The 23,675-nt window shown below is 38.7% G+C and overlaps 2 protein-coding genes across 4 annotated transcripts in view; one reads left to right on the plus strand and one right to left on the minus strand.

Moving 5' to 3' along the window:
* The window catches only part of ece2a (endothelin converting enzyme 2a), a 74,707-nt gene extending 65,118 nt beyond the window's left edge, over positions 1–9,589 (minus strand). The window contains exons 1-2 of one of the 3 annotated variants that reach the window (XM_084411293.1): positions 9,306–9,589; positions 6,683–6,846 (exon numbers count right to left, since the gene is read on the minus strand). In XM_084411293.1, coding sequence (XP_084267419.1) covers positions 6,683–6,842 — 160 coding nt within the window. In that variant the 5' untranslated portion in view covers positions 6,843–6,846; positions 9,306–9,589. Of the gene's footprint in view, positions 1–6,682; positions 6,872–7,070; positions 7,207–9,305 lie in introns of those variants that run through there. The other 2 variants (XM_084411292.1, XM_084411294.1) reach the window with 2 other exon arrangements.
* ncapd2 (non-SMC condensin I complex, subunit D2) lies at positions 8,009–23,437 on the plus strand. The gene is made up of 32 exons (XM_084411289.1): positions 8,009–8,129; positions 8,460–8,587; positions 8,677–8,752; positions 11,311–11,369; positions 11,469–11,644; positions 12,131–12,276; positions 12,399–12,526; positions 12,630–12,753; positions 12,973–13,120; positions 13,700–13,897; positions 13,990–14,124; positions 14,469–14,556; positions 14,658–14,850; positions 14,933–15,051; positions 15,219–15,425; positions 15,586–15,760; positions 15,848–15,932; positions 16,016–16,152; positions 16,653–16,785; positions 17,563–17,638; positions 17,867–18,070; positions 18,527–18,684; positions 18,770–18,878; positions 19,031–19,154; positions 19,428–19,583; positions 20,381–20,558; positions 20,654–20,748; positions 20,836–20,916; positions 22,207–22,390; positions 22,491–22,647; positions 22,735–22,842; positions 22,929–23,437. The coding sequence occupies exons 2-32, from the start codon at positions 8,470–8,472 to the stop codon at positions 23,006–23,008; spliced, it is 4,155 nt and encodes a 1,384-aa protein (XP_084267415.1). The 5' UTR covers positions 8,009–8,129; positions 8,460–8,469; the 3' UTR covers positions 23,009–23,437.
* Positions 23,438–23,675: the final 238 nt, after the last annotated feature.

The raw sequence follows: 23,675 nt of genomic DNA on the forward strand, positions 1-23,675 counted from the left end.
GACAGCTGTGAAACACTGTATATATGACAATAAACTAATAAAGCCTATATATTTGCTTGGGCTGAAAGTCTTTAATTTCTTACGTGTGTGTGTGTGTGATCGGGAAGTTGCAGTGACGGAAACAGTGACATTCCAATTTAAGTTTGAAGGGAGTAAAACCTGTGTTTAGGCTATTAAGGAAATGCAATTTTGCCAAAGAAGAAATTTTACTTTAAATACATTTTCACTTAAAAGCAGCCTTCTTCAGTGTAATTTGATCCATATCATTATGCTTGACACTGATTATTAGAATAATTGTAAAGTGACAATCGGGTGGGGGAGTTTTGGATGATTTATTTTTAATAGTGGATTTCGGGTGACGTTAGAGCTGATCTAGTGTACAGTTATCAGGTACAGGATTAAACTCAAACCCTTTCATAAATCACACATACCCAAACAGTTTTCTTTCATGTGCATCCGCTGCCCCATTTATCGGAGGAGAGCCCATCTATCATCCGAGCCCTGTTGCCCGGGTAACCCAGTTAACATTCCAGACACGAGTCACAGAGAGAGAAATAAAGAGAGAGAGAATGGGAGGAATCCTCCCTGATCTGTAAACAAATAAGCAACACATTTAAGAGTCCAACACACAAAGCCAGATTTTCACAAAGTCACATAATGCATATGTGCATTCTACAAGGTCATGCATAATACAAAATACATAAATATAACCTACACAAAACTATATGCAAAACACAAAAACAGATTTTATATGCAGACACAGTGCACACTCTTTAAAGTATAAAACACTTTTTAATTATTTTTTATTATAGAAAATCATATCCACAACAAATTTAATTATATTTTTCCGCTTATACTGTATGCAAAACTAAGCAGAACCAAAAAAATAAAATAATCAAGCATATTAGAATTTCTGAAGGATCATGTAACACTGACGACTGGATTAATGGCTGCTGAAAATTCAACTTTGGCATGACAGGAATAAATTATATATTTAAATATATATTAAAATAGAAAATGGTTATGTTAATTTGTAAAAATATTCCACAATATTACTGCCTTTTTTGATCAAATAAATGAGCCAAAGAAATAAAAACTTTTTTTTTAAATACAGTATGGTGTATAAAAGCAAATACGCACATTTTTACATGATAAAACAGTGAAACACTACATAAAGACAGACGTATGCATAAAAAAAAGGTCCAAGAACGCAAAAAAAATAATAATTTATATGCAGGAACACCCATATAAAACTACACAAATATTTAGCTAATTTCACATCCATAAGATCACATCCAGTAATACACACGCAACACAAGACATTTCGTGCTTGTGTTGACAGCACCTGTCAAAACGACAATAGAACTCATTCAGATCATCAGCCAGCGGTTGTCTTATGCTTAAACAGTATAAATGCAAAATATGTACTTAACAAAAAAACAATGTCCAACGCAAAAAAGGCCATATTTTCTACACAAGCACCCTCATTTGACTACAAAAAAAAAAACATTTTTATCAATATCACGCACAAAATGATAGTAAAACACACTATATTCTTATGAATATACAATATGCGTACAAAATACATTAAAAAAGCCAAACCAAGACAGATATTCCCACTTGAACACAACAGTGGGTGAGCACACACAATTTGCTCACATGCAACCCATTTCTTCATTCAAATTTCCCAACTTTCATTCATAAACTGCAGAGGTTGTGGTGGGGAGGGAGGGGGGTAACCCCCACATGACTGCAGTACCTTCCAGCAGCATTGATTCCTCTCAGCCAATCAGACGGCAGGGGGAGAGGAAGGAAGAACAAAAAAGGACTGGTGGGGCCAAGTATATAACGCATAACACTGCAGCCTTCCCCTCCCCCACGGTTCATTCATTCGCTCGCTTTCTTTTCATTCATCCCTTCACTGATTCATTCATTCATTCATTCATAAAGTGAAGTGGTGTATCTTTAACTCAATCGCAGATCTAGACTGCAGGACTTCAGGGTTCAGAACGTTACGTGTCTCTGGGGGTAATGAATGCCGAGAGTGAGAGAAAAGAGATGCGAGCACGCTGACTCACACTCATTCTGACCGATAGTGACTCATGATTTCTCTATTCAAGATGGTTCATTCAAAACTCAATTCCCTCAAACTCTTCAGGATTTCACTGAAGATGAAATGTGATTGTTCTGACACACTACAAAAGGACACTTGAACGCATCTCTCCTTCTTTGTTAGCTTGTTCACTGCAGTGAAACCAATAGCAACCGAGAGAGGAGTGTGCATGGGGGGGACCCTGCTGGAATGAGCTGCCATGGCACTTCAAAGACCACCCTATCGCCTCCCTCCTCTATCTTTGCTCTTTCCATTCTGTCAGCAGTGACTCTAATGAATGCGAGTTTGCCCACTGACTGAGTGGAAAAAAACCCCACTTGAGAAGACCTACTAGGAATACACATGGGTAAACAACATTAAAGGAATGCTCCGGGTTTAATACAAATCCATCAACAGCATGGTGTCAAATACCACAGAAAATTATATCTACTCATCCCTCGGTTTGTAAAAATACAGACTGACATCAATTTCAATGGCCGCCTAACTAACGGGTTTAAAGAGATAGTTAAACCAAAAATGAAAATGTTGTCATCATTTACTCGCCCTTCTGGAGTCATGGCGTTTCAAACCTGTATGAATTTCATTTTTCTGCAGAACACAAAAGAAGATATTTTTGAAAACTGGTTCATCCAAAACAGTGTTGGACCCCATTTACTTTAATTGTAAAGACAAAAAGAATCACTAAGACATTTTGCAAAAAATCATCTTTTTGCGTTCTGCAGAAAAAGACAAAAATGCCCAAGGGTTTGCAATGACATTAGAGTAAGTAAATGATGATAGTTTTCATTTTAGCGTAAACTATCATTTTAATCTGTGGAATGTGCTAATATTTTCTGAATGTTATTGGTAGAAATGAATGGGTAACTGTGGTAAACACGATTTGTCCCGCAAACTTAATCTATAAAGACCAATTCTCAAAATCCAGTTATTTCCTGATGGATGTACTCGCAAAAACACGTCATTTTTGAAAGAAAGAAATACTTTTTTGGGGGGTGGGGGGGGAGTGGATTATTTTATAGCTTGACTGTTATATGTTTTTTGTAAACTGTTAAAATTCAATAAATACATGTTTATAAAAAATGAATCGATCAAAAAATTTATCAAAAGTTACACATTTATAATGTTACAAAATAATATATTTCAAATAAATGCTGTTATTTTGAACTTCCTATTCATCAATGAATCCTGTAAAAAGAAATGCATGACAGTTTCCAGAAAAATATGAAGCAGCACAACTGTTTTCAACACTGATAATAACAAGAAATGTTTCTTAAGCAGCAAATCAGCATATTAGAATGATTTCTGAAGGATCATGTGACACTGAACACTGGAGTAATGATGCTGAAAATTCAGATTTGATCGCAGGAATAAATTACATTATAAAATACATTAAAATAGAAAACAGACTTCTTCCAAAAACATTACTGAAGTACAATGAGTGCTAAACGCGATTTCTTGATCACTTTAACAAGTGTCCATTCTTGCATACAGTTTAAACAGGCCATGAATTAAGGTCTCTTGTACCAAAAAAGCCATAATATATTTTTTCATGATCATTTCCACACCCCCACTACCATAGAACTAAACACAGTTTTTGCCACCTTTAAAACCACTATATGTAAATGACATCTGTTATGATCACATGCTAGCACAGTTTACACGTCGTTCATCAGGGTGAGACAAATTGCTGAACAGACATTGATATGCAAATGTGGTGACGGTTGTGCCATCATAGCCATGACTATTTACGAATGAGTCATTTTTGCAGCTTTGTTTCCAATAATGGTCTGTGTGGACTAGGAAGGAAGTGTATATCTATAGTATATATCAAACTCTCATTTTAACAGATCAAATAAGATCTCGCTTTCCAAATTCTATGTTTCATGTACACATACAGATGAAAGGCATGCTGGGATATTAACTGCCTCTGCTTGTGACAGAATCTGCTAATGTTAACTGAAGGGAATCCACTTCTCCTCATGCCACAAATCATTCCACATCCACAGAAACTTGAGACACATGCAGCTTTAACAGCCTGAGCTAGTGCATTCTGGGTAAGGGAGGACACAAATGTTGCAGTGGCAGTTCTGAAAGAACAGTGTCCTTGAGCATGGAAAAATTAAATAAACTGTCCAATTCTACCCTGATCCATTAGACATTAGTTATACGCACACACACAAGAAGAGAACTGAGAAAGAGATGGATGGAGAGAAAGAGAACATTACATAACCAAAGACAAGTAATGATCCTGAAAATTCAGCTTTGCGTCACAGAAATAAATGATACTTTAAATTGTAATAATATATCACAATATTATTTTTTTTTCTGTATTTTTGATCAAATAAATGCAGGCTTGATGAGCAGAAGAAACTTCTTTCAAAAACATTAAAAATAGTAAGGTTTCCAAACTTTTGGCCTGTACTATATTATAACATTTAAATATTAATCAAACACTTCTAAATTAATTTAGCAAAATCGAACAACAAACTAATTTTTCAAGGGGACTGGGAAAAATGGGGGTCTGAGGAAAAGTTTAGAGAAACACAATAAATCTAAATACTAAAATAAGATTGAACTAATATAAATGGATTTAAACTAAATAAACTTCAATAAATTAAACATGATTTAAATAAATGTGAAAAAATAAAATAATTTATCAAAAATAAAAAGTAGTAAATACAAATTAATTTAAATAAAAGAATGTTTCCGATAATCCAAATAATATTATACACATTTATAATACTAATTTTCACACTATTCATTTGATCTTGATACATAAAAACATATAGTTGCCTTCCAAATTTGAGGGTGGGGGTCCTTCGCACAAGGAAGATCATGTTTGGGGGTCTGTGGCATCTAAAAGATTGAAAACCTCTGATCAAACTAACCAGAATCTACACACATCAGACTAAAAAAACAACACAACTGTCTGGTTTCACAGACTGGGTTTAGATGAAGCCAGGATTAGGCCTTAGTTCAATTAGGACATTAAGTAGCTTTTATAAATATGTCTTGAGACAAAACAATGGCACTGACATATTTTAAGATATGTTGCTATCAGTTACAAATAGCTCAAACATGCATTTTAGTCTGAGACCAGGCTTAAGCCTTGTCTGTGAAACTGGGCATACAATTCCAAGGTTAACCACTGGTCTTCAAACGCTAGGTTAGGAACACACTTCATTGATCCATGCTCTTTAAAGCTGCATGAAATAAAGATCAAATTGACCCACACTAGCCCCTAAACCAAAGCGCTTTTATTATGCCACTTTAAGTGTTGGTAATTGGATTGAGATATATCTGAACACCAGGGGGATGGGAGCTTGTGTCAGTGCATTGAAGAACAGATCTGGAGCTCAGAGAGCATGTCAGAGGTCCACGCTGAATATATAATCCATATTGTGAGTGAGTTGAGTAACACTGCCCCCTTCAGCTCATTGTTTGTCTGCCTGACATGATTTTTTAAATAACAAATCTGGGAGAACAAAACGTTGAAAATGTATCAAGAAACCAAGGTTCCTTGTCTAGGCCAACCAGATGATAGGAGACCATTCTTGAGCTTCTCTTTGTGATAAGTACTTGGGAATATTTTTCATATTTCTAGGTTACTGGGGTTACATGCTTTTAAAAAGCTGGAACCGCAAGGAAGGTCATAGGTTCAGACCCTGTAAGGAGTTCCTGTATGTCCAACATGCCAACAAGTAACATGATCCTAGGATACCCAGAGGGAGACATCCCTGAAGAAACTGTACTGTCAAGCATCTGCTGAATAACTGATATTTGGATAATTAGAATAGAAGAACAAAACGGAAGTTGCAATAGCTCGTTGTCCGGTTTGTATTTCCACAGCATGAAGGTAAGATCTTACGGATTTATGAATGAACCGCTCGCTTTAAAATCTTCCTGGTCTACTGACATTTGTCATGACATCCGCTTCAAACATACTTTCAATGCTCATGATAGCTTTTGTCAACACTACAATAAGTAAATCCACTTCACCAACGAATTACTCTTTGACAGCGATGCCATAGAAATATACATTGCTAACAGCATAAACGTAAGTTCAAAGACAAAATCAAAATTCTAAAGATGGCTGCGCACTTGTTTCTCTGGCGCATAAGGTCTTGATTTCATGGTGACTTTAACTAAAATGCAACTTCTGTTAGTAACCTAAATTTAACCATAAACAACAACAACATAAATCTTTGCTATGCAAAGATAAAAATAAAGATAAATAACTCGGGATATGATTGAGCCACATTATATCAATTTGCTCATTAAAGATGGATCCAGTGAGTTTTTGCTAACATTTAATTTGCTCTTATTCGTGTCACCAGCACCGGTGCACAGCATTTTAATATATTTTCGGGAAAGTGGTATTTCTTTTCAAATTATAAAATTGGCATCCAAAAAATAGCTGGGTGCGCCAAAAAAATTAAAATAAAAAACACAAAAAGTGCAGTAGCGCCCCCCACTGATCATATGTATTCCTCACAATAAAACAATATAAAATATTACTCATATTGAACATTTCAAATTGTAAATGTTTTTTTGGACTGTCTAACTTACCCAGCATCAAAATGTTTTCTTCAGATCCCACATGCTGTTTGAGCAGATGTCCAAATTTAGTGAAGTCTCCGAACCACTCGAAGCTCTCCTCCGTCCGGTACCGCTCATTCCAGTAATCCACGTCTTTATATCTGGCGTTAGAGTCCGGCAAATATTCCATCCTTCTTTAAAATATAAACGAAAGTCCTACTGTAATTAAATGAATACAGCTTTGTTATTAAAATATTCGTTGCTGACTGTCATTTCAACTATTGTTTGTATATCTGTAAATATTGTCTGATCTGTAAATATGCATAATGTTGGTTCATAAACACTGATAGTTCAATACGGTTAGAACTAGGTCAGCTGGCAAACTATAAAATAAACATCGGTATCCAGAGGCTCTTACCAGCTCAATATATTTATCAGTTTTAATATTAATAAAAACATGTGCGTCTAAAACACAAAATTACTAGCGGGTATTTTTGTCTGACAAGACAACCCACGTGTGTTTCTTTTTTCATGCACTCTAACCTCGTGTGGTCATCGTGACGCCATGAGTGGGAAATTAATGCAATGATGTCAAAATAAAAGTTTAACTGAGGTTGCAAGAGGTTGATATTGGGAAATTAACTATTTTATGTACGTTTTTATGTATTTTATGTACACAATTTACCACTGATTTATTGTAGAGTTTCGTTGTAGGTGCTTCCAATCACAATCAATCGACACTATCATCATTTAGTTCCCTAACTGCCCATGAAGTCTATGTCTATTATCAGCCTTTCAATGCTTGATCGTCTCTCTTTAGAAGGATTCATCTGCACTGTTCGCAGCTTGTCACTGTTTTATTTGCAGTCATTGTTATTCTGAATGGTCACTGATGATGATGGTCCTGTGAAGAGACTTGGTAAATCGTTGATACAAGAGGGACTAAAATAATTTAAATGTTCAAGAGTAAAATAAAACAAAAACAACCAGAAAAAACATTAAATAATGCTATAAACATGAACTAAACAAAGACACTCCAACATAAGTGAGATGGTAAAACTCTACACTAAATAAGAAAAGGTTTATGGAAATGTATGTAGGCTACGTTTTACTTATAAAACATTATTTTCCCATAAATGTATACTTTCAAAATGCATAGTGTTTACTAAATATTTGTTGGTTTGTTTTTACAAAATTGTACCGTAAAATTGCATGAGTTGTCTTTAATGGCCACATTACCGTATGTGTTTTTTAGTGTAGCATTTTTATATTCTTTAAAAAGCATAGACGGTAGTCGCAGAGTAGTGTGGCGCCCTCTACTGATGACTTCAGCACGTGTGAGTGGGCGGAGTCAGCGATGACGTCCTTCCGTTGGCGCGCTGTGTGAAATTCAAAGCTGCGACTCAAACCGTTTTTCGTTCTTCGGGTTAGTTCATCTGAATTGGTGTTGTTCGGAATAAAGCGGTCGGTTTGCACGGTAGGTTTCCGGATATGCGATATTACTTTTTTTAAACATTGGAAAGTGTTGTTTACTAAGAAAAAATGAGTTTTGTCTGTTCATACTGTGAGTTAGCGTAGCATGTTAGCTTACCCTGTCAAACAAAAACGTTTTGCTTCAGTTTAATATCAAACAAAACTCGTTATTTTCTTTATTTTGCGATTATGTTAAACGAGGTACGTTACTGATTTAAGTACAATGACCTCTGTAAGACATAACGTACAGATGTAAACGTGTTTTTTCTGCTCCTGCGTTGCAGTGACTTTAGTTCCTATGGATAAACATTTATATTCACTGCTTGTTGTTCAGGCGTGCAGAGATGTCGTGGGATTTTATCGTGCCGGTTTGTTTGAACGATCTCGTGAAGTCTGGTGCTGTTAACCAGTATGTGGTTCAGGATGTGCTGTCTGCTAAACAGCTCCCCTCTCACATCAACAGTAAGTGCTGCTGGGCTCTTTTAATCTGTTTACATTTCATTATTTCTGTAAGTTAGTGGAATAATGACTTTTTTCCGTCTCTTACGAAGGCTTTAAAGCAGCACTGAGAAGTCAAGGGTCCCTGTGCATCCTGGAGCATTTTGACACAGCATACAGTGTTTTGCAGTAAGTGTGGACACACACATTCCCATAAAAAGTTATTTTTTAGATAAAGTAGTGTAAAGTTGATTCAAGTTTTGTTATACAACCTATATGTTTTGGCAGCAGTTAAACCTGCAAAACCGGTATTTTACAGTATTAATACAAAGAGGTGATGAATGAATCATTAAACTAAAACAAGGCAACCATAATAACTAGGGTTGGCTATCCATTGAAATGTAAGAATTCGGATCCCAATTCCAATTCAAACATTTTGATGTTTCATATTTATTTGAATTGAGATGTTTCATGATTTTCATATTTATTCTGTCTTTTTGCAAAACAATCTGTTGCAGCTAAATAATACCATGAACAAAAATCTGCAGCCTAAAGAACAACTAACTAATAAACTAGGGTCTGGGTTCACATGCACACACAATGCATGACAAGAAACCAATATGGGTATAAAACCGAGCTAAATGCATAACAGATGGGTCAGGGGTAGCTATGTTATGAGCCCTGTTAAAGGTTGAAGGGTTAGTTCACCCAAAAATGAAAATTCTGTAATTTAATTACTCACCCTCATGTCGTTTCAAACCCGTAAGACTTTTGTACATTCGGAACACAAATGAAGATCTTTTTGATGAAACGTGAGAGCTTTCTGTCCCTACATTGATAGCTATGCAACCACCACGCTTCAAAAAGCTCATTAACCCTTAAAGACCGATACGGCCGCCCGCGGCATAAAATAACTATCGTTCTAAAATGTTTAATAACTTTTGAGTCGCTAATCCAATCTGTATGCTTTAAAATGCACCGTAAAGATGAGATTCACAGCTTTCCCGTGTTATCACGGTTGTCTCTATTGGTCATTCATAGGCTGCGTAGTGCCGGTGATTGCGTCATCAAAATCTGCAGCAGTGATTCGTCAAGGAAACACATGTGGTTTCTTTCTCTGAGCCAAACAGGAACGATTGTTGATGCTTAGTCCCACCCCCATGCCCAGATTCGTCCAAACGGTCATCAACTCAACCAACAAACATAGTGATTGGTGATTTTAACAACCAATCACGTTTCTTTATACATTTTTAACAAACGCAATGCATTGAAGAAACTACGCATGAAAACTAACGGATGCAAAGTTTTTGACCATAGCGCAAAACACGAAAGAGCGCAAAACATGAAAGAGCATAAAACACGAAAGAGCATGAGTATGTAAAAAAAAACAGCAGTACAAATCGGAGGATATGTTAGAATTGATTTTTTTAAACGAGTCGTTAGACCTGGTGGAACCTTCCGATTCAGAAGATTGTTTGAATCATTTGCACTGTTTATTTATCTATTTGTATTTAGTTTGTGAAGATTATTTGCACTATTTGTTCATTAGCACTCAGTATATTAACCTCAATGAACCATTTCTTCATTTGCACTGTTTATTTCTTTTTGTATTTAGTTTGTGAAGATTATTTGAACCATTTGTTCATTTACACTCTGTATATTGTATTGTTAGTATTTATATTGCACAGTTGTCACTACTTGTTATATTGTTTGCATTTGTTGTTCATGTTCAAATTATAATATAATTTTCTGAAGAAAAATGTTTGCTTCAGTGTTCTGTTGTAATATAACAACTTTTCTATTTACTTTACTTCCTGAACTTATTTGTACATTGTCAGTAAATGTAATACACCTGTTTTTACTCAAAAACGCCTAGAATAATATTATAATAAATGGCTATAACTTGCTGAGGGATTGTTACATGTAGACAAAATTTCATCTGGAAGTCTAAAACAACCAAGTCTAACTTTCTAAAAGAAAAAAACAAAACTTCAGGAAGTTCTGTTTGAGGTCACACTGAAAACACCAAATTTTTTGCTGCCGTTTTTCTTAAAATCCTGTTAATTTCATAAATTCTCTGACAAAAGAAATGTAAAACTGGGACTTTAAATGAGCTAGCTGGAAACTTTAGGTTCTCCTGTTTAAAATGATATATGGCACTTGATGCTTGCTGCTAGAATGGGTTAGAAAAACAAAGAAAAGTACAGGTGAGTCAGGCGCCCCAAAAATGTTCTAGGTCTTTAAGGGTTAAGAGATCGTAAAACTAATCCATATAAATTGAGCGGTTTAATCCAAATTTTCATTGGCTCTTGCAGAAGATCAAACATGTCCAATCACACACGAAAATGAACCTCATTGGTGAACATGCTTGAGCTTCTGTTTACCACAACTGATGTGTGAGTTGATAAATGTTTGTGAATAAAAGTTTAAATTCAATCTTTTTATCATATAAAGCAATTGTGTCTCTCTAGAAATTATGGACTAAACTGCTCAATTCTTATGGATTAGTTTTATGATCTCTTTATGAACTTTTTAAAGCGTCAAAGTGGCCGTTGCTTAACTGTCAAGTGAGGGACAGAAAACTCTCAGATTTCATAAATATCTTCATTTGTGTTCTGAAGATTATTGAAAGTCTTAGCGGTTTGGAACGACATGAGGGTGAGTAATTAATGACCATTTTCATTTTTGGGTGAACTATCGCTTCAACTCCACGACTTGGCTAAGCAAAATTTTCTGATTGCGTTTAGACATTGTCGCACAGTAGATGTGGCGGTGAAAGAAGACATGCTGGAGTTGCTGATACAAGGTTGGTATCTCTCATAATCAAACTAAATAATTCTAGTTATGTTCAAAGAATCAAAACTACATTTCCAACAATGTATCACAATGCTGTCTTCGTTCTCAGTGGTCAGGGGTCTGTCGGTTTCCCTGCCCACTCTCCTCCTGTCGGGCTCTCTGTCAGCTGTGGACCGCAAACAGCAGCTCAACGCTGTGAAAATGAGTGTTTTTCTGCTCTGCAAACTCACAGAAACACTTGAGAGCGACTCATACAGGGAGACTATCGTCACAGCACCCAGCAAGGTACAGTTTTTGGAAGTTTTTCATTCGTTTTATACTATGCCCCATGATGAGAACAAGGCAAATATGAGCTTATTGGCTGGGATCTTGTGTTCTCTTGCTATCTGATTGGTGGGTAATCTTGGCAGAGCAGTGGAGATTTGCTGCGCTGCTGTAAGGGCCCACCCATATTGATGCCAGCTGTCACTCATAATACAATTCTCCTTTAGAAATGGACATTTGTGGCTGATTTGACAGCTTACAGTGTGTGTGTTTGAGTTTGTCCCTGTGTGTGTGTGTGTGTGTGTGTGTGTGTGTGTGTGTGTGTGTGTGTGTGTGTGTGTGTGTGTGTGTGTGTGTGTAAATGTGTCAGTTAGCAAAGAGTCACATCTCCTAATGAGCCCACCAGCTGTGAATGTCTTCTTTGGTAATCTGAGGGCAACAACTGTTGCTTCTGAACTTGTTGATTTTGTGTACAACATATTAAACGTCTCTCTGTGTTTCTTTCAGGGTCGTAAGAAGGATAAAGGTGCTGGAAAAGGTCTCCTGCAGTGGGACAGTGAGAGAGAGACAGTTCTTCAGTGTTTGACTCAACTGCTGCAGCTGGACATTCGCACTCTGTGGAGTCTGTCTCTAGTGGAGGAGGAGTTTGTCAGGTAACTGTCTTCCTCTTAAACGGTCACTCACCCATGCTCTGTTTAATCTTTTTAAACTTTCTATGTCTTCAATGATCGCAAGAGTCAGTTTTTGTTTGTGCAATGTGTGTCGGTTTATGTAGCTGTGTGACATGCTGTTGCTATAAACTCTTGGAAAACCCCACCATAAGCCACGTGAAGAGCAAGTCCACCAGAGACGCCATCATTCACGTCCTCGGAATCATGGTGAAGAAATACAATCACATGTTGGGTGGGTTTATATGCACATCACACACCCATGAGTGGGTTTGCATTGCTGTAGCCTAGATGTTGAGCTGAGTGTTGTCTGATTATGCTCTCTCTGTCTTGTACAGGAGCATGTGTGAAGGTGATTCAGCTCCTGCAGCACTTTGAGCAGCTGGCGTCAGTGTGTGCACAAGCTGTGGCTGCCTGGAGCACAGAGTATGGGGTCAAGGCCATCGTTGGAGAGGTCATGAGGTGAATTTGAAGTCTTTTTAGTGTTGTTCTTATACTTGAATGGTATTACTGGGTATAGAGATTGTGCTTTACAGGCTGATTCGACCAGTATTTGGTTTCAAATAGAAATGAAATTAAGTATAGTCAATAGTTCTCTACCTTTTCTACTCCATGGACCCCTTTGTCTCACACATTTCAGGTTATATAGAAGGTTTTTCAAATATTGTCTATGTATTTCAGAGAGATCGGTCAAAAGTCGAGTGAGGAACTAGCTAGAGAAGCTTCAGGTGTGAAGGCTTTCTCCAGCTTTCTGTCTGAACTCAGTACTCTGGTACCCGAAACCATGATCCCCAACATCAGTGTTCTCCTGGCTCACCTGGAAGGAGAGGTACAGTCGCATATGTTCTCTATTGCATCACTTCTGTCATTGGATTTTTGCCCAGTGATGAGACCAAGGCGAATATGAGCCCACTGAATTTGAGTCTGAGCTCTCCTGTGTTCCTATTGGCTGGTAATCTTGGCTGGGCAGTGAAGGTTTGCTGTCTTGCTGTAAGGGCCTGCCTACATCCAACAAGCCTCTTTCTCTTAAATTCCTATCCTTCGAAGATATAGGGGAGGAGAAAGGAGGGGGCTTACAGTTGTTGTTTTCGTGTGTGTGTGTGTGTGGGGGGGTCACAGGTTGAGTCTCAGTTCTCTGGAATAATTCTGTTGGCGTTGAGCTCTCTCTTTGGTAATCTGAGGGCAACCGTTAAAGAAAGTTTTATATTTTATAGCTTAACTTTCTTTTGACTGCCATTTATATGAATGCATTTAGCAGCTGCTTTTATCCAAAGCAACGCACAATTGTGGAGCATGAGCAGTTTGTCACAGAGCCAGCAATGTTTGCAGAATACAATGCATCTTTATTAGAAAGAAATTTGGAAACACACTAGAACAAAGTGTTAACATGTTGTTTGTGTTTGGACAGAGTCCGAGTCTGCGAGTGGCTGTGTGTGAGGTTCTCGGGGATGTTCTGGTACGGGTTCTATCTGGTGATAAGCTGGATGATTCTGCTCGTGCCGACCGAGATCGCTTTCTGGACACGCTGCAGGAGCACATCCATGATGCCCACTCACATGTCCGAGCACGTGTGCTGCAGGTCTATGCACGTATTGTCAACAGTAAGGTGAGTGGCTTGTGAGCCCCCCCCCTTTCATGACAACAGAAAACAAGGTGTATTTTTCTTGAGATATATAATTCCCCTTCTCCCTCTGACAGGCCTTGCCACTGTGCAGATACACTGAAGTTATGGAGCTGACCGTCGGGCGTCTGGGTGATAAGTCTGTCCATGTGTGTAAGAGTGCCATCCAGCTGCTGGCTGCCTTCATTGCTCATAACCCTTACAGCTGCAAGGTATAAACATGCTCAATTAAAACATCTTGTACATATCCTACTGTACAAAAGTTTGCTGTCAGTAATTTTTGTTTGTTTGTTTTTTAACTCTGCAAAGGGCATATTACATGCATCAAATGTGGCACTGAAGACATTTACATTGTTACAAATAGATTTCTAGTTCAAATAAATGCTGTTGTCTTTAACTTTCTATTCAAAGAATAGCACTACTGTTTTCACAATATTATTATTATTTAATTTTTTACTGTATTGCTTCCTTAAAGCTTAACTCAAACTTTTGAGCAGACATACTTAATCTGTTTACAGAAATTAAATATACCTGTTTTTGTTATTTCTGTGTTAAGTTAAGCAGTGTAGACCTAAAAAAGCCCCTGGATAAGGAGATGGCCAAATTAAAAGAGATGAGAGAGAACCAGAAAGAGCAAGTGCCTGGTATGTTGCTTTTATAATTGATTTGTTCCTTTCAGTCTTTAGCTTGTCACTATTCCTATCAATTTGTGTCCAGCTGTAATATTATAGCTTTGTGTTTGTAGTTGCAGTCATCACAGCAGCCGATCTTTGGGATGCAATGAAGCCAGAGGTGGAGATGACCGTGAAAGCACAGCTGGAGCCTGGAAGTGAGGAAGAAGAGGAGGAGGAGGAGGAAGAGACTGAAGGAGAGGAGGAAAGAAGCGACCGGGACACTGCTATCCAAATTGCACAGCTTCTCCGGGAAAGTAAATACAGGTACATGTGAATTAACACACATTCTCTCATACCCTTATTTCTGCACACAGACATGCAATATGTGGTGTTTAACTGTGTGTAGGAAGGCAGTTGGTCTGTGTATGAAGGCACACTCCCTGTTCCCAGGGTCATCATTCTTCTCAGATCTGGCTGACTTGAATGCAGAAAAGCTGATCAACACACTCGCAACACTTTTCAAGGGTATGTTTTTTTGGTACTTTGAATGGTCTAAATAACTTCCATTTTAAAGCATCATGCTGAGGAGCACGATAGTGTCAGACAGAAACTTGTGCATCGTCTCACCTCCCTAGATAAGATGACAGGGTTCCTAGTCCAAATAAAAACATGGTGTGCATCTCTCTCCTCAGGCCCAGAGCAGGAGACACCTGAGGCTGTGACAAGCGACGCTCCACTCACCCCACAGAAAGAGGATGGAGGCAGTGAAGGGGGAGAGAGTGAACTCAAGAAGCAGGAGATGTTGGTTCAGTACTTGAAAGATACAGAGAGCTTTGCTCTACAAGTGGAAAGAGCCATTGCTGTCATTAACAACATGCTGTACTGGAAAACTACCACAGGTAATTACTATGAAGTACCTGCAATTATTGTATTTTTTTTTTCTCAAATATATGTCACAATACAGAAGAAGAGATCTTTTGCTACTTCTGTTTCATTGTGATATTCAATACGTATAAGTTGACAGTGTTTAGTTTTCTCTGACTGGTTTCCCTCTCTCAGTTGTGCAGGAGGCGGTGCAGTTCTGTGTCACAGCATTTGAGTTTAGTGTGGCTGACTCTGTGTGTGGAGTCAGAAAGATGCTGCCTCTGGTCTGGTCCACTGATGTTACAATCAAGGACGCCATTATCCAGGCCTACAGGCGCCTGTACCTCAACCCTCATGGGGACAACACCAGGTATGCAAACATTTTGGTTTGTTCAAGGCTAAAAGAGTACAATTTAATATACTGTAGCTCAAATGGCTTTTTGTGTTTGTCCATCAGAGCGAAGGCTCAGACTTTAGTGGACAATCTGTCAGAGCTGATGGTCGATGCTTCATTAGGGACAGTTCAGTGTCTGGAGGAAATTGTGAGTTTCTTTAGCCCCTCATTTAAGCAGTCACTCCCAAACTTTATTCTTTTGACAGTTGTTGTTTTTTTTTCTTGGTGCAGGTCCAGGAGTTTTTCAGCAATGAGAGTGCCCTGCAGACTTCAGTGGTTCAGGTTTTGTGGGAGAGGTTCTCTGGTAAACGAGAGACTAAAGCACTTCATAGGAGAGCTGCAGTGCTACTGCTGGGCATGGCAGCACGGTGAGACCTTCAAACTCTTAATACTTCCTGGATGTGTTAGTCAGTGATTCAGTTGAACTGATTTAATGTCAAAGCATAATAAAAATGTTGCCCAATGATGAGACCAAGGCGAATGTGAGCTCAGTGGGTAAGAGTCAGAGCTCTCCTGTGCTCCTTATGGCTGGTAATCTTGGCTGGGCAGTGGAGATTTGCTGCTTTGCTGTAAGGGCCTGCCTACATTAAGTAAGTTCTTCCCCTTAAGCTCTCCTTCAGAGAAATGCTGGAGAGAGATGGGAAGGGTAGTCAGTGTGTGTGTGTGTGTGTGTGTGTGTGTGTGTGTGTGTGTGTGTGTGTGTGTGGAGACACGGGTCGAACCTCTGTTCTCTGTAATGTCCAATGAGCTATGTGCTGGTTCTTTGGTAATCTGAGGGCATTCTTGTCTTTGACATGCTGCTTAAGAAATGTAGTATTTTGAGGCATGGTGAACTACTTGTCTAACCTTTTTTTTTGTGTGTGTTTAGTGCTGAGAGGGAGGTGGTTCTGAGTAATTTGGACACACTCTGCTCTGTCGCTCTGGGTGAGAAAGTTGCAGAAGATTATCTGCTGGCTCGAGACACACTCATCACCATCGTTAATATAACAGACTATGTGAGGGTATGTATACACTGTATATACTACCCTTGAGTCTAACTTTTTTTTTTTATGTTTTTGAAACGTCTCTTATGCTCACCAAGGAAACATTTTCGTCTGAATATACAGTAAAAACTATAGTATTGTGAAATCACAATTTAAAGTCATGGTTTTAAGATATTTTAAAGGAGAACTTGGTAACTTTTTTAACTTAATAAAACTGTCTAGAAATCATTTGGATGGTTAAACAACCTGTTCTGGTGATATTGGTGACTTTCCTCGCTCCCCCCAGCGTTCCCAGGCGGAAAACCAACCTTGCAACTTGGGGACTACCGTCCCGGCAAAATAGAAATTGGAAGTCTCGTGAGGACCGAGAACGAGCGCGAAACACAAATTGCTTTACGGCAATTCGACATAAACACCCACGCATGTATGATGTATTACCAGATTACCCACCTCGGTAGACAGCTCTACACGATACAGTTGGCTTGCTCCGATCAAAACAAACGCACATGAGCAGCGGTAGAGAGGGGGAGGAGGCCGCCGCAAGTGAGTTTTTTACGACTGTGTTGTGAAATATACGCCCCCCCACAGCTGTAGGGGGAGCTCGTGGGGAAAACATGCGACAACAAAAGGGAAAATCAGCGAAGAAGTGACTAGAGTTCGCTAAAGTTACCGAGTTCTGCTTTAAAGTGTTATTTCTTCCTGTGATGGCCATGGTGAATTTACAGAAGCAATTACTCCAGGCATCAGTGTCACATGATTCTAATATGCTGATTTGTATGTTCTTGTGTGTTTAAGCAATCCAAGGGTGTCCCCTTCAGGCTTCCAATGGACCACCATCTCTTCAGCTGTCTGTCCCAGGCCATTGCTGATGGTGTGTTCTTTTAGCTTTTTTTTTTTTTTTTGGTGTTTACACCTCGTATTAGCTTTTGTCTTGGGTGATCTGATCACAAGTGTTGGTTAAAACCCTTGCTTTGCCACAATCACCCAATCTGTTGATGTCGGATGTAACATGGTCTTTCTCTCATTTCCCTCTTTCTCATCTAATTTCTCTTTCATACATATCTCCTGTTTGGTAATGGCAGTATCTTCATTTCAACAGGAGTTGTTCAGTCTGACCCCCATTGGCAGACCTTCATGGAACAGGCTGTCCGTCTCATCTACTTCTTAGCAGAGTCACCTGACCAGCTGTGTTCCCATCTCCTCCAGCGCTCTGCTCGTCTCCTATTGGAACAAATCACAGAGGGCAGAGAGTCCACCCAAACACAACTGCAGGAAGGTGTGTCCCAGGGCTCTGAGGAGCAAGGTAATGTGGACATGAGATGGAACTTTTTGCATAATTTTAGAAAATGTTTAGGGTCATTAAGTTTTCAAAAGAAAATCTTAGTGCTTTTATTCAGCAATGAGGCATTCAACTGATCAAAAAGACTTTTACATTGTTCTGTTTCTATTCAAAGAAATAGTTTCCACAAAAATATTAAGTAGCACAACTGTTTCAACATTGATTAGGCTAATATGAGAGATGTTTCTTAAGCACCAGCATATTAGAATGATTTCTGAAGGATCATGTGCCGCTGAAGACTGGAGTAATGATGCCATCAAACTAATAAATTGCACTTTAAAATACTGTATATTAAAATGTAATGTTTTAAAATGAATAGTTCAGAATATTACTATTTCTGATTTAAAAAAAATGCAGCCTTGGTGAGCATAAGAGACTCAAATGTTTGGGGTCAGTAAGATTTTCTCATTTGTTTTCCAGTGAATTGTGTGAGCTTGGCCCAGGTGCTGTCACTGTGTGGAGCTGTGGCCTTCTGGCAGGTATCACACCTTGAGAGGAGTGTCAGCTCTGAGCTACGGAGGAGGAGAGGACAAAAGGAAGAAGAGGAGGAGAAAGAGAAGGCACCTGCCAACAAAAAGGTTAATGACAGGCCCCTGTTTGGTTGTCACCTTAAAGTGTTGATCCATTATAATGCTGCTGACTGATTTGTGCCTCTTTTGCTAGACGGCTAATGACAGTTGTGTGGATGAGGAGCTCGGGCTAGTTGGCGCTTCAGCTGAAGACACTGAAGCTGAGTTTATCCGCAAGATCTGTGAGACTGAGTTATTAGCCGGTGAGCCCATCTAATGAAACAAATTTGACTCTTGATGTTTTGGCTTGGAATGCAGAAAATGAATTCCTCATTATTGTATATTAAAGGATTTACCTGATTGACAAAGCACTAAAGCACTGATCCCTGTTGCACTGTGATCTCTCTTTTTGCAGAAGGGAACATGTTGAGTGCATTTCTGCCTCTGCTGGTGAAAGTTTGCAGTTCTCCAGGCAAATATTCCCATCCTCAACTCACCACTGCTGCCTGCCTAGCTCTGTCTCAGTATATGATGATCAGGTATTTATATTATATTTGACACGAAAGTTTAAACATTTGCGGTTGGTAAGTTTTGTCAATTTTAGAAAAGTCTGTTATGCTAAATAAAAGCCAGCTTTAATTACATTTTTATTTTAAGAATTCCTTGAATGGAAACTTCAGAATAACAGCATTTATTGGAAATAAAAATATTTTGTAACATTGATTGTCTTTACTGCCAAAACTTTTGAACTTATTATATTGTATAATATTTGCTTCTTTAGTCAAGCAATGTTAACATCTGTCTTTCTCTAGTCCTCCTGTTTGTAAGGACAATATCAGGCTGCTGTTCACGGTGCTGGAGAAATCCCCACTTCCTGTTGTCAGAGCCAACACAATTGTTGCTCTTGGTGACCTAACAGTCCGCTTTCCCAACATCCTGGAACCCTGGACGCCCAACCTTTATGCCAGGTAGCTCCAAGCCAAAAGATCTTTCGTGAATTTCTGTCTGATAAACAACTCCTGTTTTTGGGATGTTTTGCATAATTTTAAATTAGTAAAGTGCCCTAAATTCAAGTGAATCAGAACTTTCAAATGGTGGCAGAGTAGTGATTTCACAATTTGGTTGGCAGAGGGCTAAGTTGAAATTAGAGATGCCCCGATGTTTTGGCCAATGATCGGTATCGATCGATAAAGGCTTTTAAAGTCTGTCCATTTTATCACAATTCAAACAATGGCGTTTTGACTCTCTTAAAAGTGACATGATGGATCACTGTAGCGCTTCTGTTCAAGCAGCAGTGCAGAACATGAGTCATCTCTTCCACTTTAATACAAATTATAGCACAAAAAAAAATACATGAACATCAGAAGATATGTAGAAAGATACAGTACAACTTACTGAAATGAACCATGTCTCATGTAATCGCCTAATCAGTGTTTCAACTGTGGAAAGACGTCAGTGAAACAGCCTATGAACCATGTGTCAGTTCATTAGTTAGCTTTAAAAAAAAAAAACACGAGAGGAGCTTATTTACTGTTAATTTTGTATGTATGCTTGGAATAAATTTGTCATGAAGTGTTTATGAAAACTACCTTATGAGTTGAAATATAATAGCGCTGTTAATTTTAACCTCTAATATTATAGAGCAACGGCAAATATCATTCTGAATAATCCGCTATCAGACCCTCTGAGCATTTAGTATTGGTGCATCTGTAGTTGAAATATTTACTACTGTGTGGTGATCAGTATTGTAACTGATTTGTCTTAGGTTGAGTGATGAAAATTCATCTGTGCGCCTGACCGCCATCATGGTTTTGACACAGCTGGTGCTTAAGGACGTGATGAAGGTCAAAGGTCAGGTTAGTGAGGTTGCAGTGCTGCTGCTAGACCCCGAGCCACACATTGCCAGCCTCGCTCTCAACTTCTTCAACGAGCTCTCTGCAAAGGTAGCTTTTCCACTGCAGCTCTGCTGTCTCTCATATCCCCCTCATAACTCTGAAAACGAGAAGTCCCAATTCTAATACTCTGCTTATATCTTCAGGACAACGCCATTTACAACCTGCTTCCAGACATCATCAGCCGATTATCTGATCCTGAGCGTGGAATGAAGGAGGAGGATTTCAACACCATCATGAAGTGAGATAGCGTTAATGCTGCTATTTCAGTTTAACTTATTCTACGTGCCAAATCACTTTGATTTAACTTTCTTTCTCTCTCCCTCAGACAACTCTTTTCCTACATCACTAAAGAGAGACAGACGGAGAGTTTAGTGGAGAAGCTCTGCCAACGATTCAGAACTGCAAAGTGAGTTTCGGACTAGGGGTGGGCGATATCTCGATATTTACGATATATCGAGATATTTTTTAAACTCGATATGGATTTTGACATATCGTATATATCGATATATTGTTTATATTTAATTCTGATTTCGGCAATTTGCTTGTTTGCCTTCTCTGTGCTGTGCTCGCGCTCGCCCCCGCCCTCCTCCGCCTCCTTGCTTTTGTTCCCCCTCCCCTCGCGTGTTGTCTCATTCAACCAAGTGCCCCGAGTCCGGTCAGGCACATACATTTTTCCCCGCCCAGCGAGTGCTTGAAGTGCGTCAGAAACAGCGCGCGCGCGATCAGTTGTTGTTGGTAATTTTTTGTGTAGCGTCGCCTCTCGCCGCATTGCTTTTGTTTGAGGGCGCACTCACACTTAACATGCTCCCCTGTAGAAACGGGCCTGGCAGCTCGCGCAAGGTCTAGACGCGGTGAAAGTTTCCTGATTGTGACGGATGGCTGAATTTACATGACACATTATAAATTAGCATTAGCCTAAGTTACCTATTCTGCTATACAGTGCCAAAAAGAAGAGAAGAGGATAAAGGTGGATAAAGACAGAGGTAAAGTGATGTAATGAATGAACAGTTTATCTAATTGTATAGTAGTAAGATACTGTAATTTAATGGCAGTTATTTTTACCTTAAACTTTATGCTAGCAGTTGTTCTGAGTTCCCCAGAGGCCCCAGACAGTGTGATTTTGTGACAATCATGTCAATTTTTAGATGCATTTTTATCACTTTTTTTTTAATTAATGGTTTACTCTACAGTTGTGCAGTTTTTGGGGGATATATGGCTTTTTTTTTTTTTTTTTTTTGCCAAAATTAGTAATGATATTTCTATACAGGTTTATTAAAAATAGTGCAATATGTATTATTTCTTCCTTTATTTTACAGTTAAATTATTATTTTTGTATACAGGGATTTTTTTTTTTTAAATGTCGCAGAAGCACTTTGTTCCTACATGAACAGCCTACCTATTTGCACGTCAATAAAAAAAAGACTTTGTGGTATTTGGCATATTTGTTTTTGCAGTAGTTTTTGGGGGGTTATTTTTCCTGTAAAGATATCGAGATATATATCGTATATCGAGATATAGCAAAATATATCGAGATATATTTTTTGCTCCATATCGCCCAGCCCTATTTCGGACACAATTCGTCTTTCTGCACGAAAACATTAATAGAGCAGCATTTCTGATGTAAGATTGGACTGCTTTGACATGATCAGTCTGAATCTCCCTCTTAAGTGTAATCTGTCCTGTGTTCTGTCTGCAGGACCGAGCGTCAGTGGGCAGATCTGGCCGTGTCTCTTTCCCTGTTGTCTGTGTGTGAGCGAGGTTTCAAGAAGCTGCAGGAGTGCTGGGACTGTTACAGTGATAAACTCACTGAGCCTGGAGTCTATCAGCCTCTCCTGTCCATTGCGGCAAAACTCCGTAGAAGAGCAAAACCACAGTTTAAGGTATTACAATTGCGATTGTGTGGTGGCGAAACAGCATTGATCGTGACTTGGTGACCAGTTGCTGTTTGTTCTAGTGTGCTGAAAGTCGCTGTTTGTTTAGGCACAGGTTGAAGACTACGAGAAGCGTTTGACGGCCGTTCACACTAAAGGGCTGGAGAATGTGGAGAGCGAGGAGAGAGAACCGCAGACAGGAGACACACAGAGCCAAAACTTGCATACGCCACAGCCACCCAAGAGTGTGCGCAAATCCACACGAGGTAAAGGTTCAAGCTAATTGTTCACAAACCTACAATAAATAATTCTATTATAAAATGAATCTCATTGTGCATCTCCCTCTCCTTCAGGCCGTGGTAAACCGAAGTTGGATGACAGTGATCTTGTAACCCCAAGAAAATCTCGTTCTCGTCCCAAACCTGCCATCACCTTTACCAGTGATGAAGAGGAGGAAGAGGGTCAGTTACTTTCATACAATTCTTTTTTTTTTTTTATCTCTTGATGAGCTCTCATTAACATTCTGAATTTATTTATTTATTTGCAGATGCTGTCATGGCTGAGAGTGAGACTCCTAAAGTGACGACACCCATCGCCCGCACACGACGCACTCGTCTCAGACACTGAGCACTCTTTTGGAATTTTTTTTGGGGGGGATTTTTTTTCTGAATTTTAATACCATTTTAAACGTATTATGTCTGTGACTTTTAAATGTTTAATGTTTGAGTTGTCATGGGTATGGTATAATCTCTGTGGATTTTTAATTAAACGTTTTTAAAACAAAAACCGCTCTGAAGGTGTTGCATATGAAACATGAAATGTTGCATATAATTTTTATTTTTTTAATGTAAGTGCTTTTAAAATGCCAGTTTTCACATCTGTTGAAGGTTTACGCATTTATTAACTTAACTAAAATCCATAAATTAGCATTTACTGTCACATTTACATCCGGTTAGTCTTTGTTTTAAGGCCTTACAAGTGGGACTTTAGTTTTGTAGACGGTCCTTTCTACTAATCCGAAGAAATTTAGTGTCTGTTTTCACGGATCTGAACTATGTCTGGACAGCTTTCATTGGTTCTGCAGTGCTTCCATTTGTCTTTTCTTGTTTTATAGGACGCACTTTTACTTTTACTTTAACTTTTAGAAGTTTATTGCAAAGAATGGGAAGACCTTTTAAAGGAAACGAAAATAAAATAATGGCCAGTGTGAAAGTTGCAGCTGTGTGAGTAATGCCTGGTGGGAGAAACGACCTCAAAGCGTTAATTTTGTAACTTCGAGTCCACAGTTTAAGGC

Source organism: Rutilus rutilus (assembly GCF_951802725.1).
Source record: "Rutilus rutilus genome assembly, chromosome: 6".
NCBI lineage: Eukaryota > Metazoa > Chordata > Actinopteri > Cypriniformes > Leuciscidae > Rutilus > Rutilus rutilus.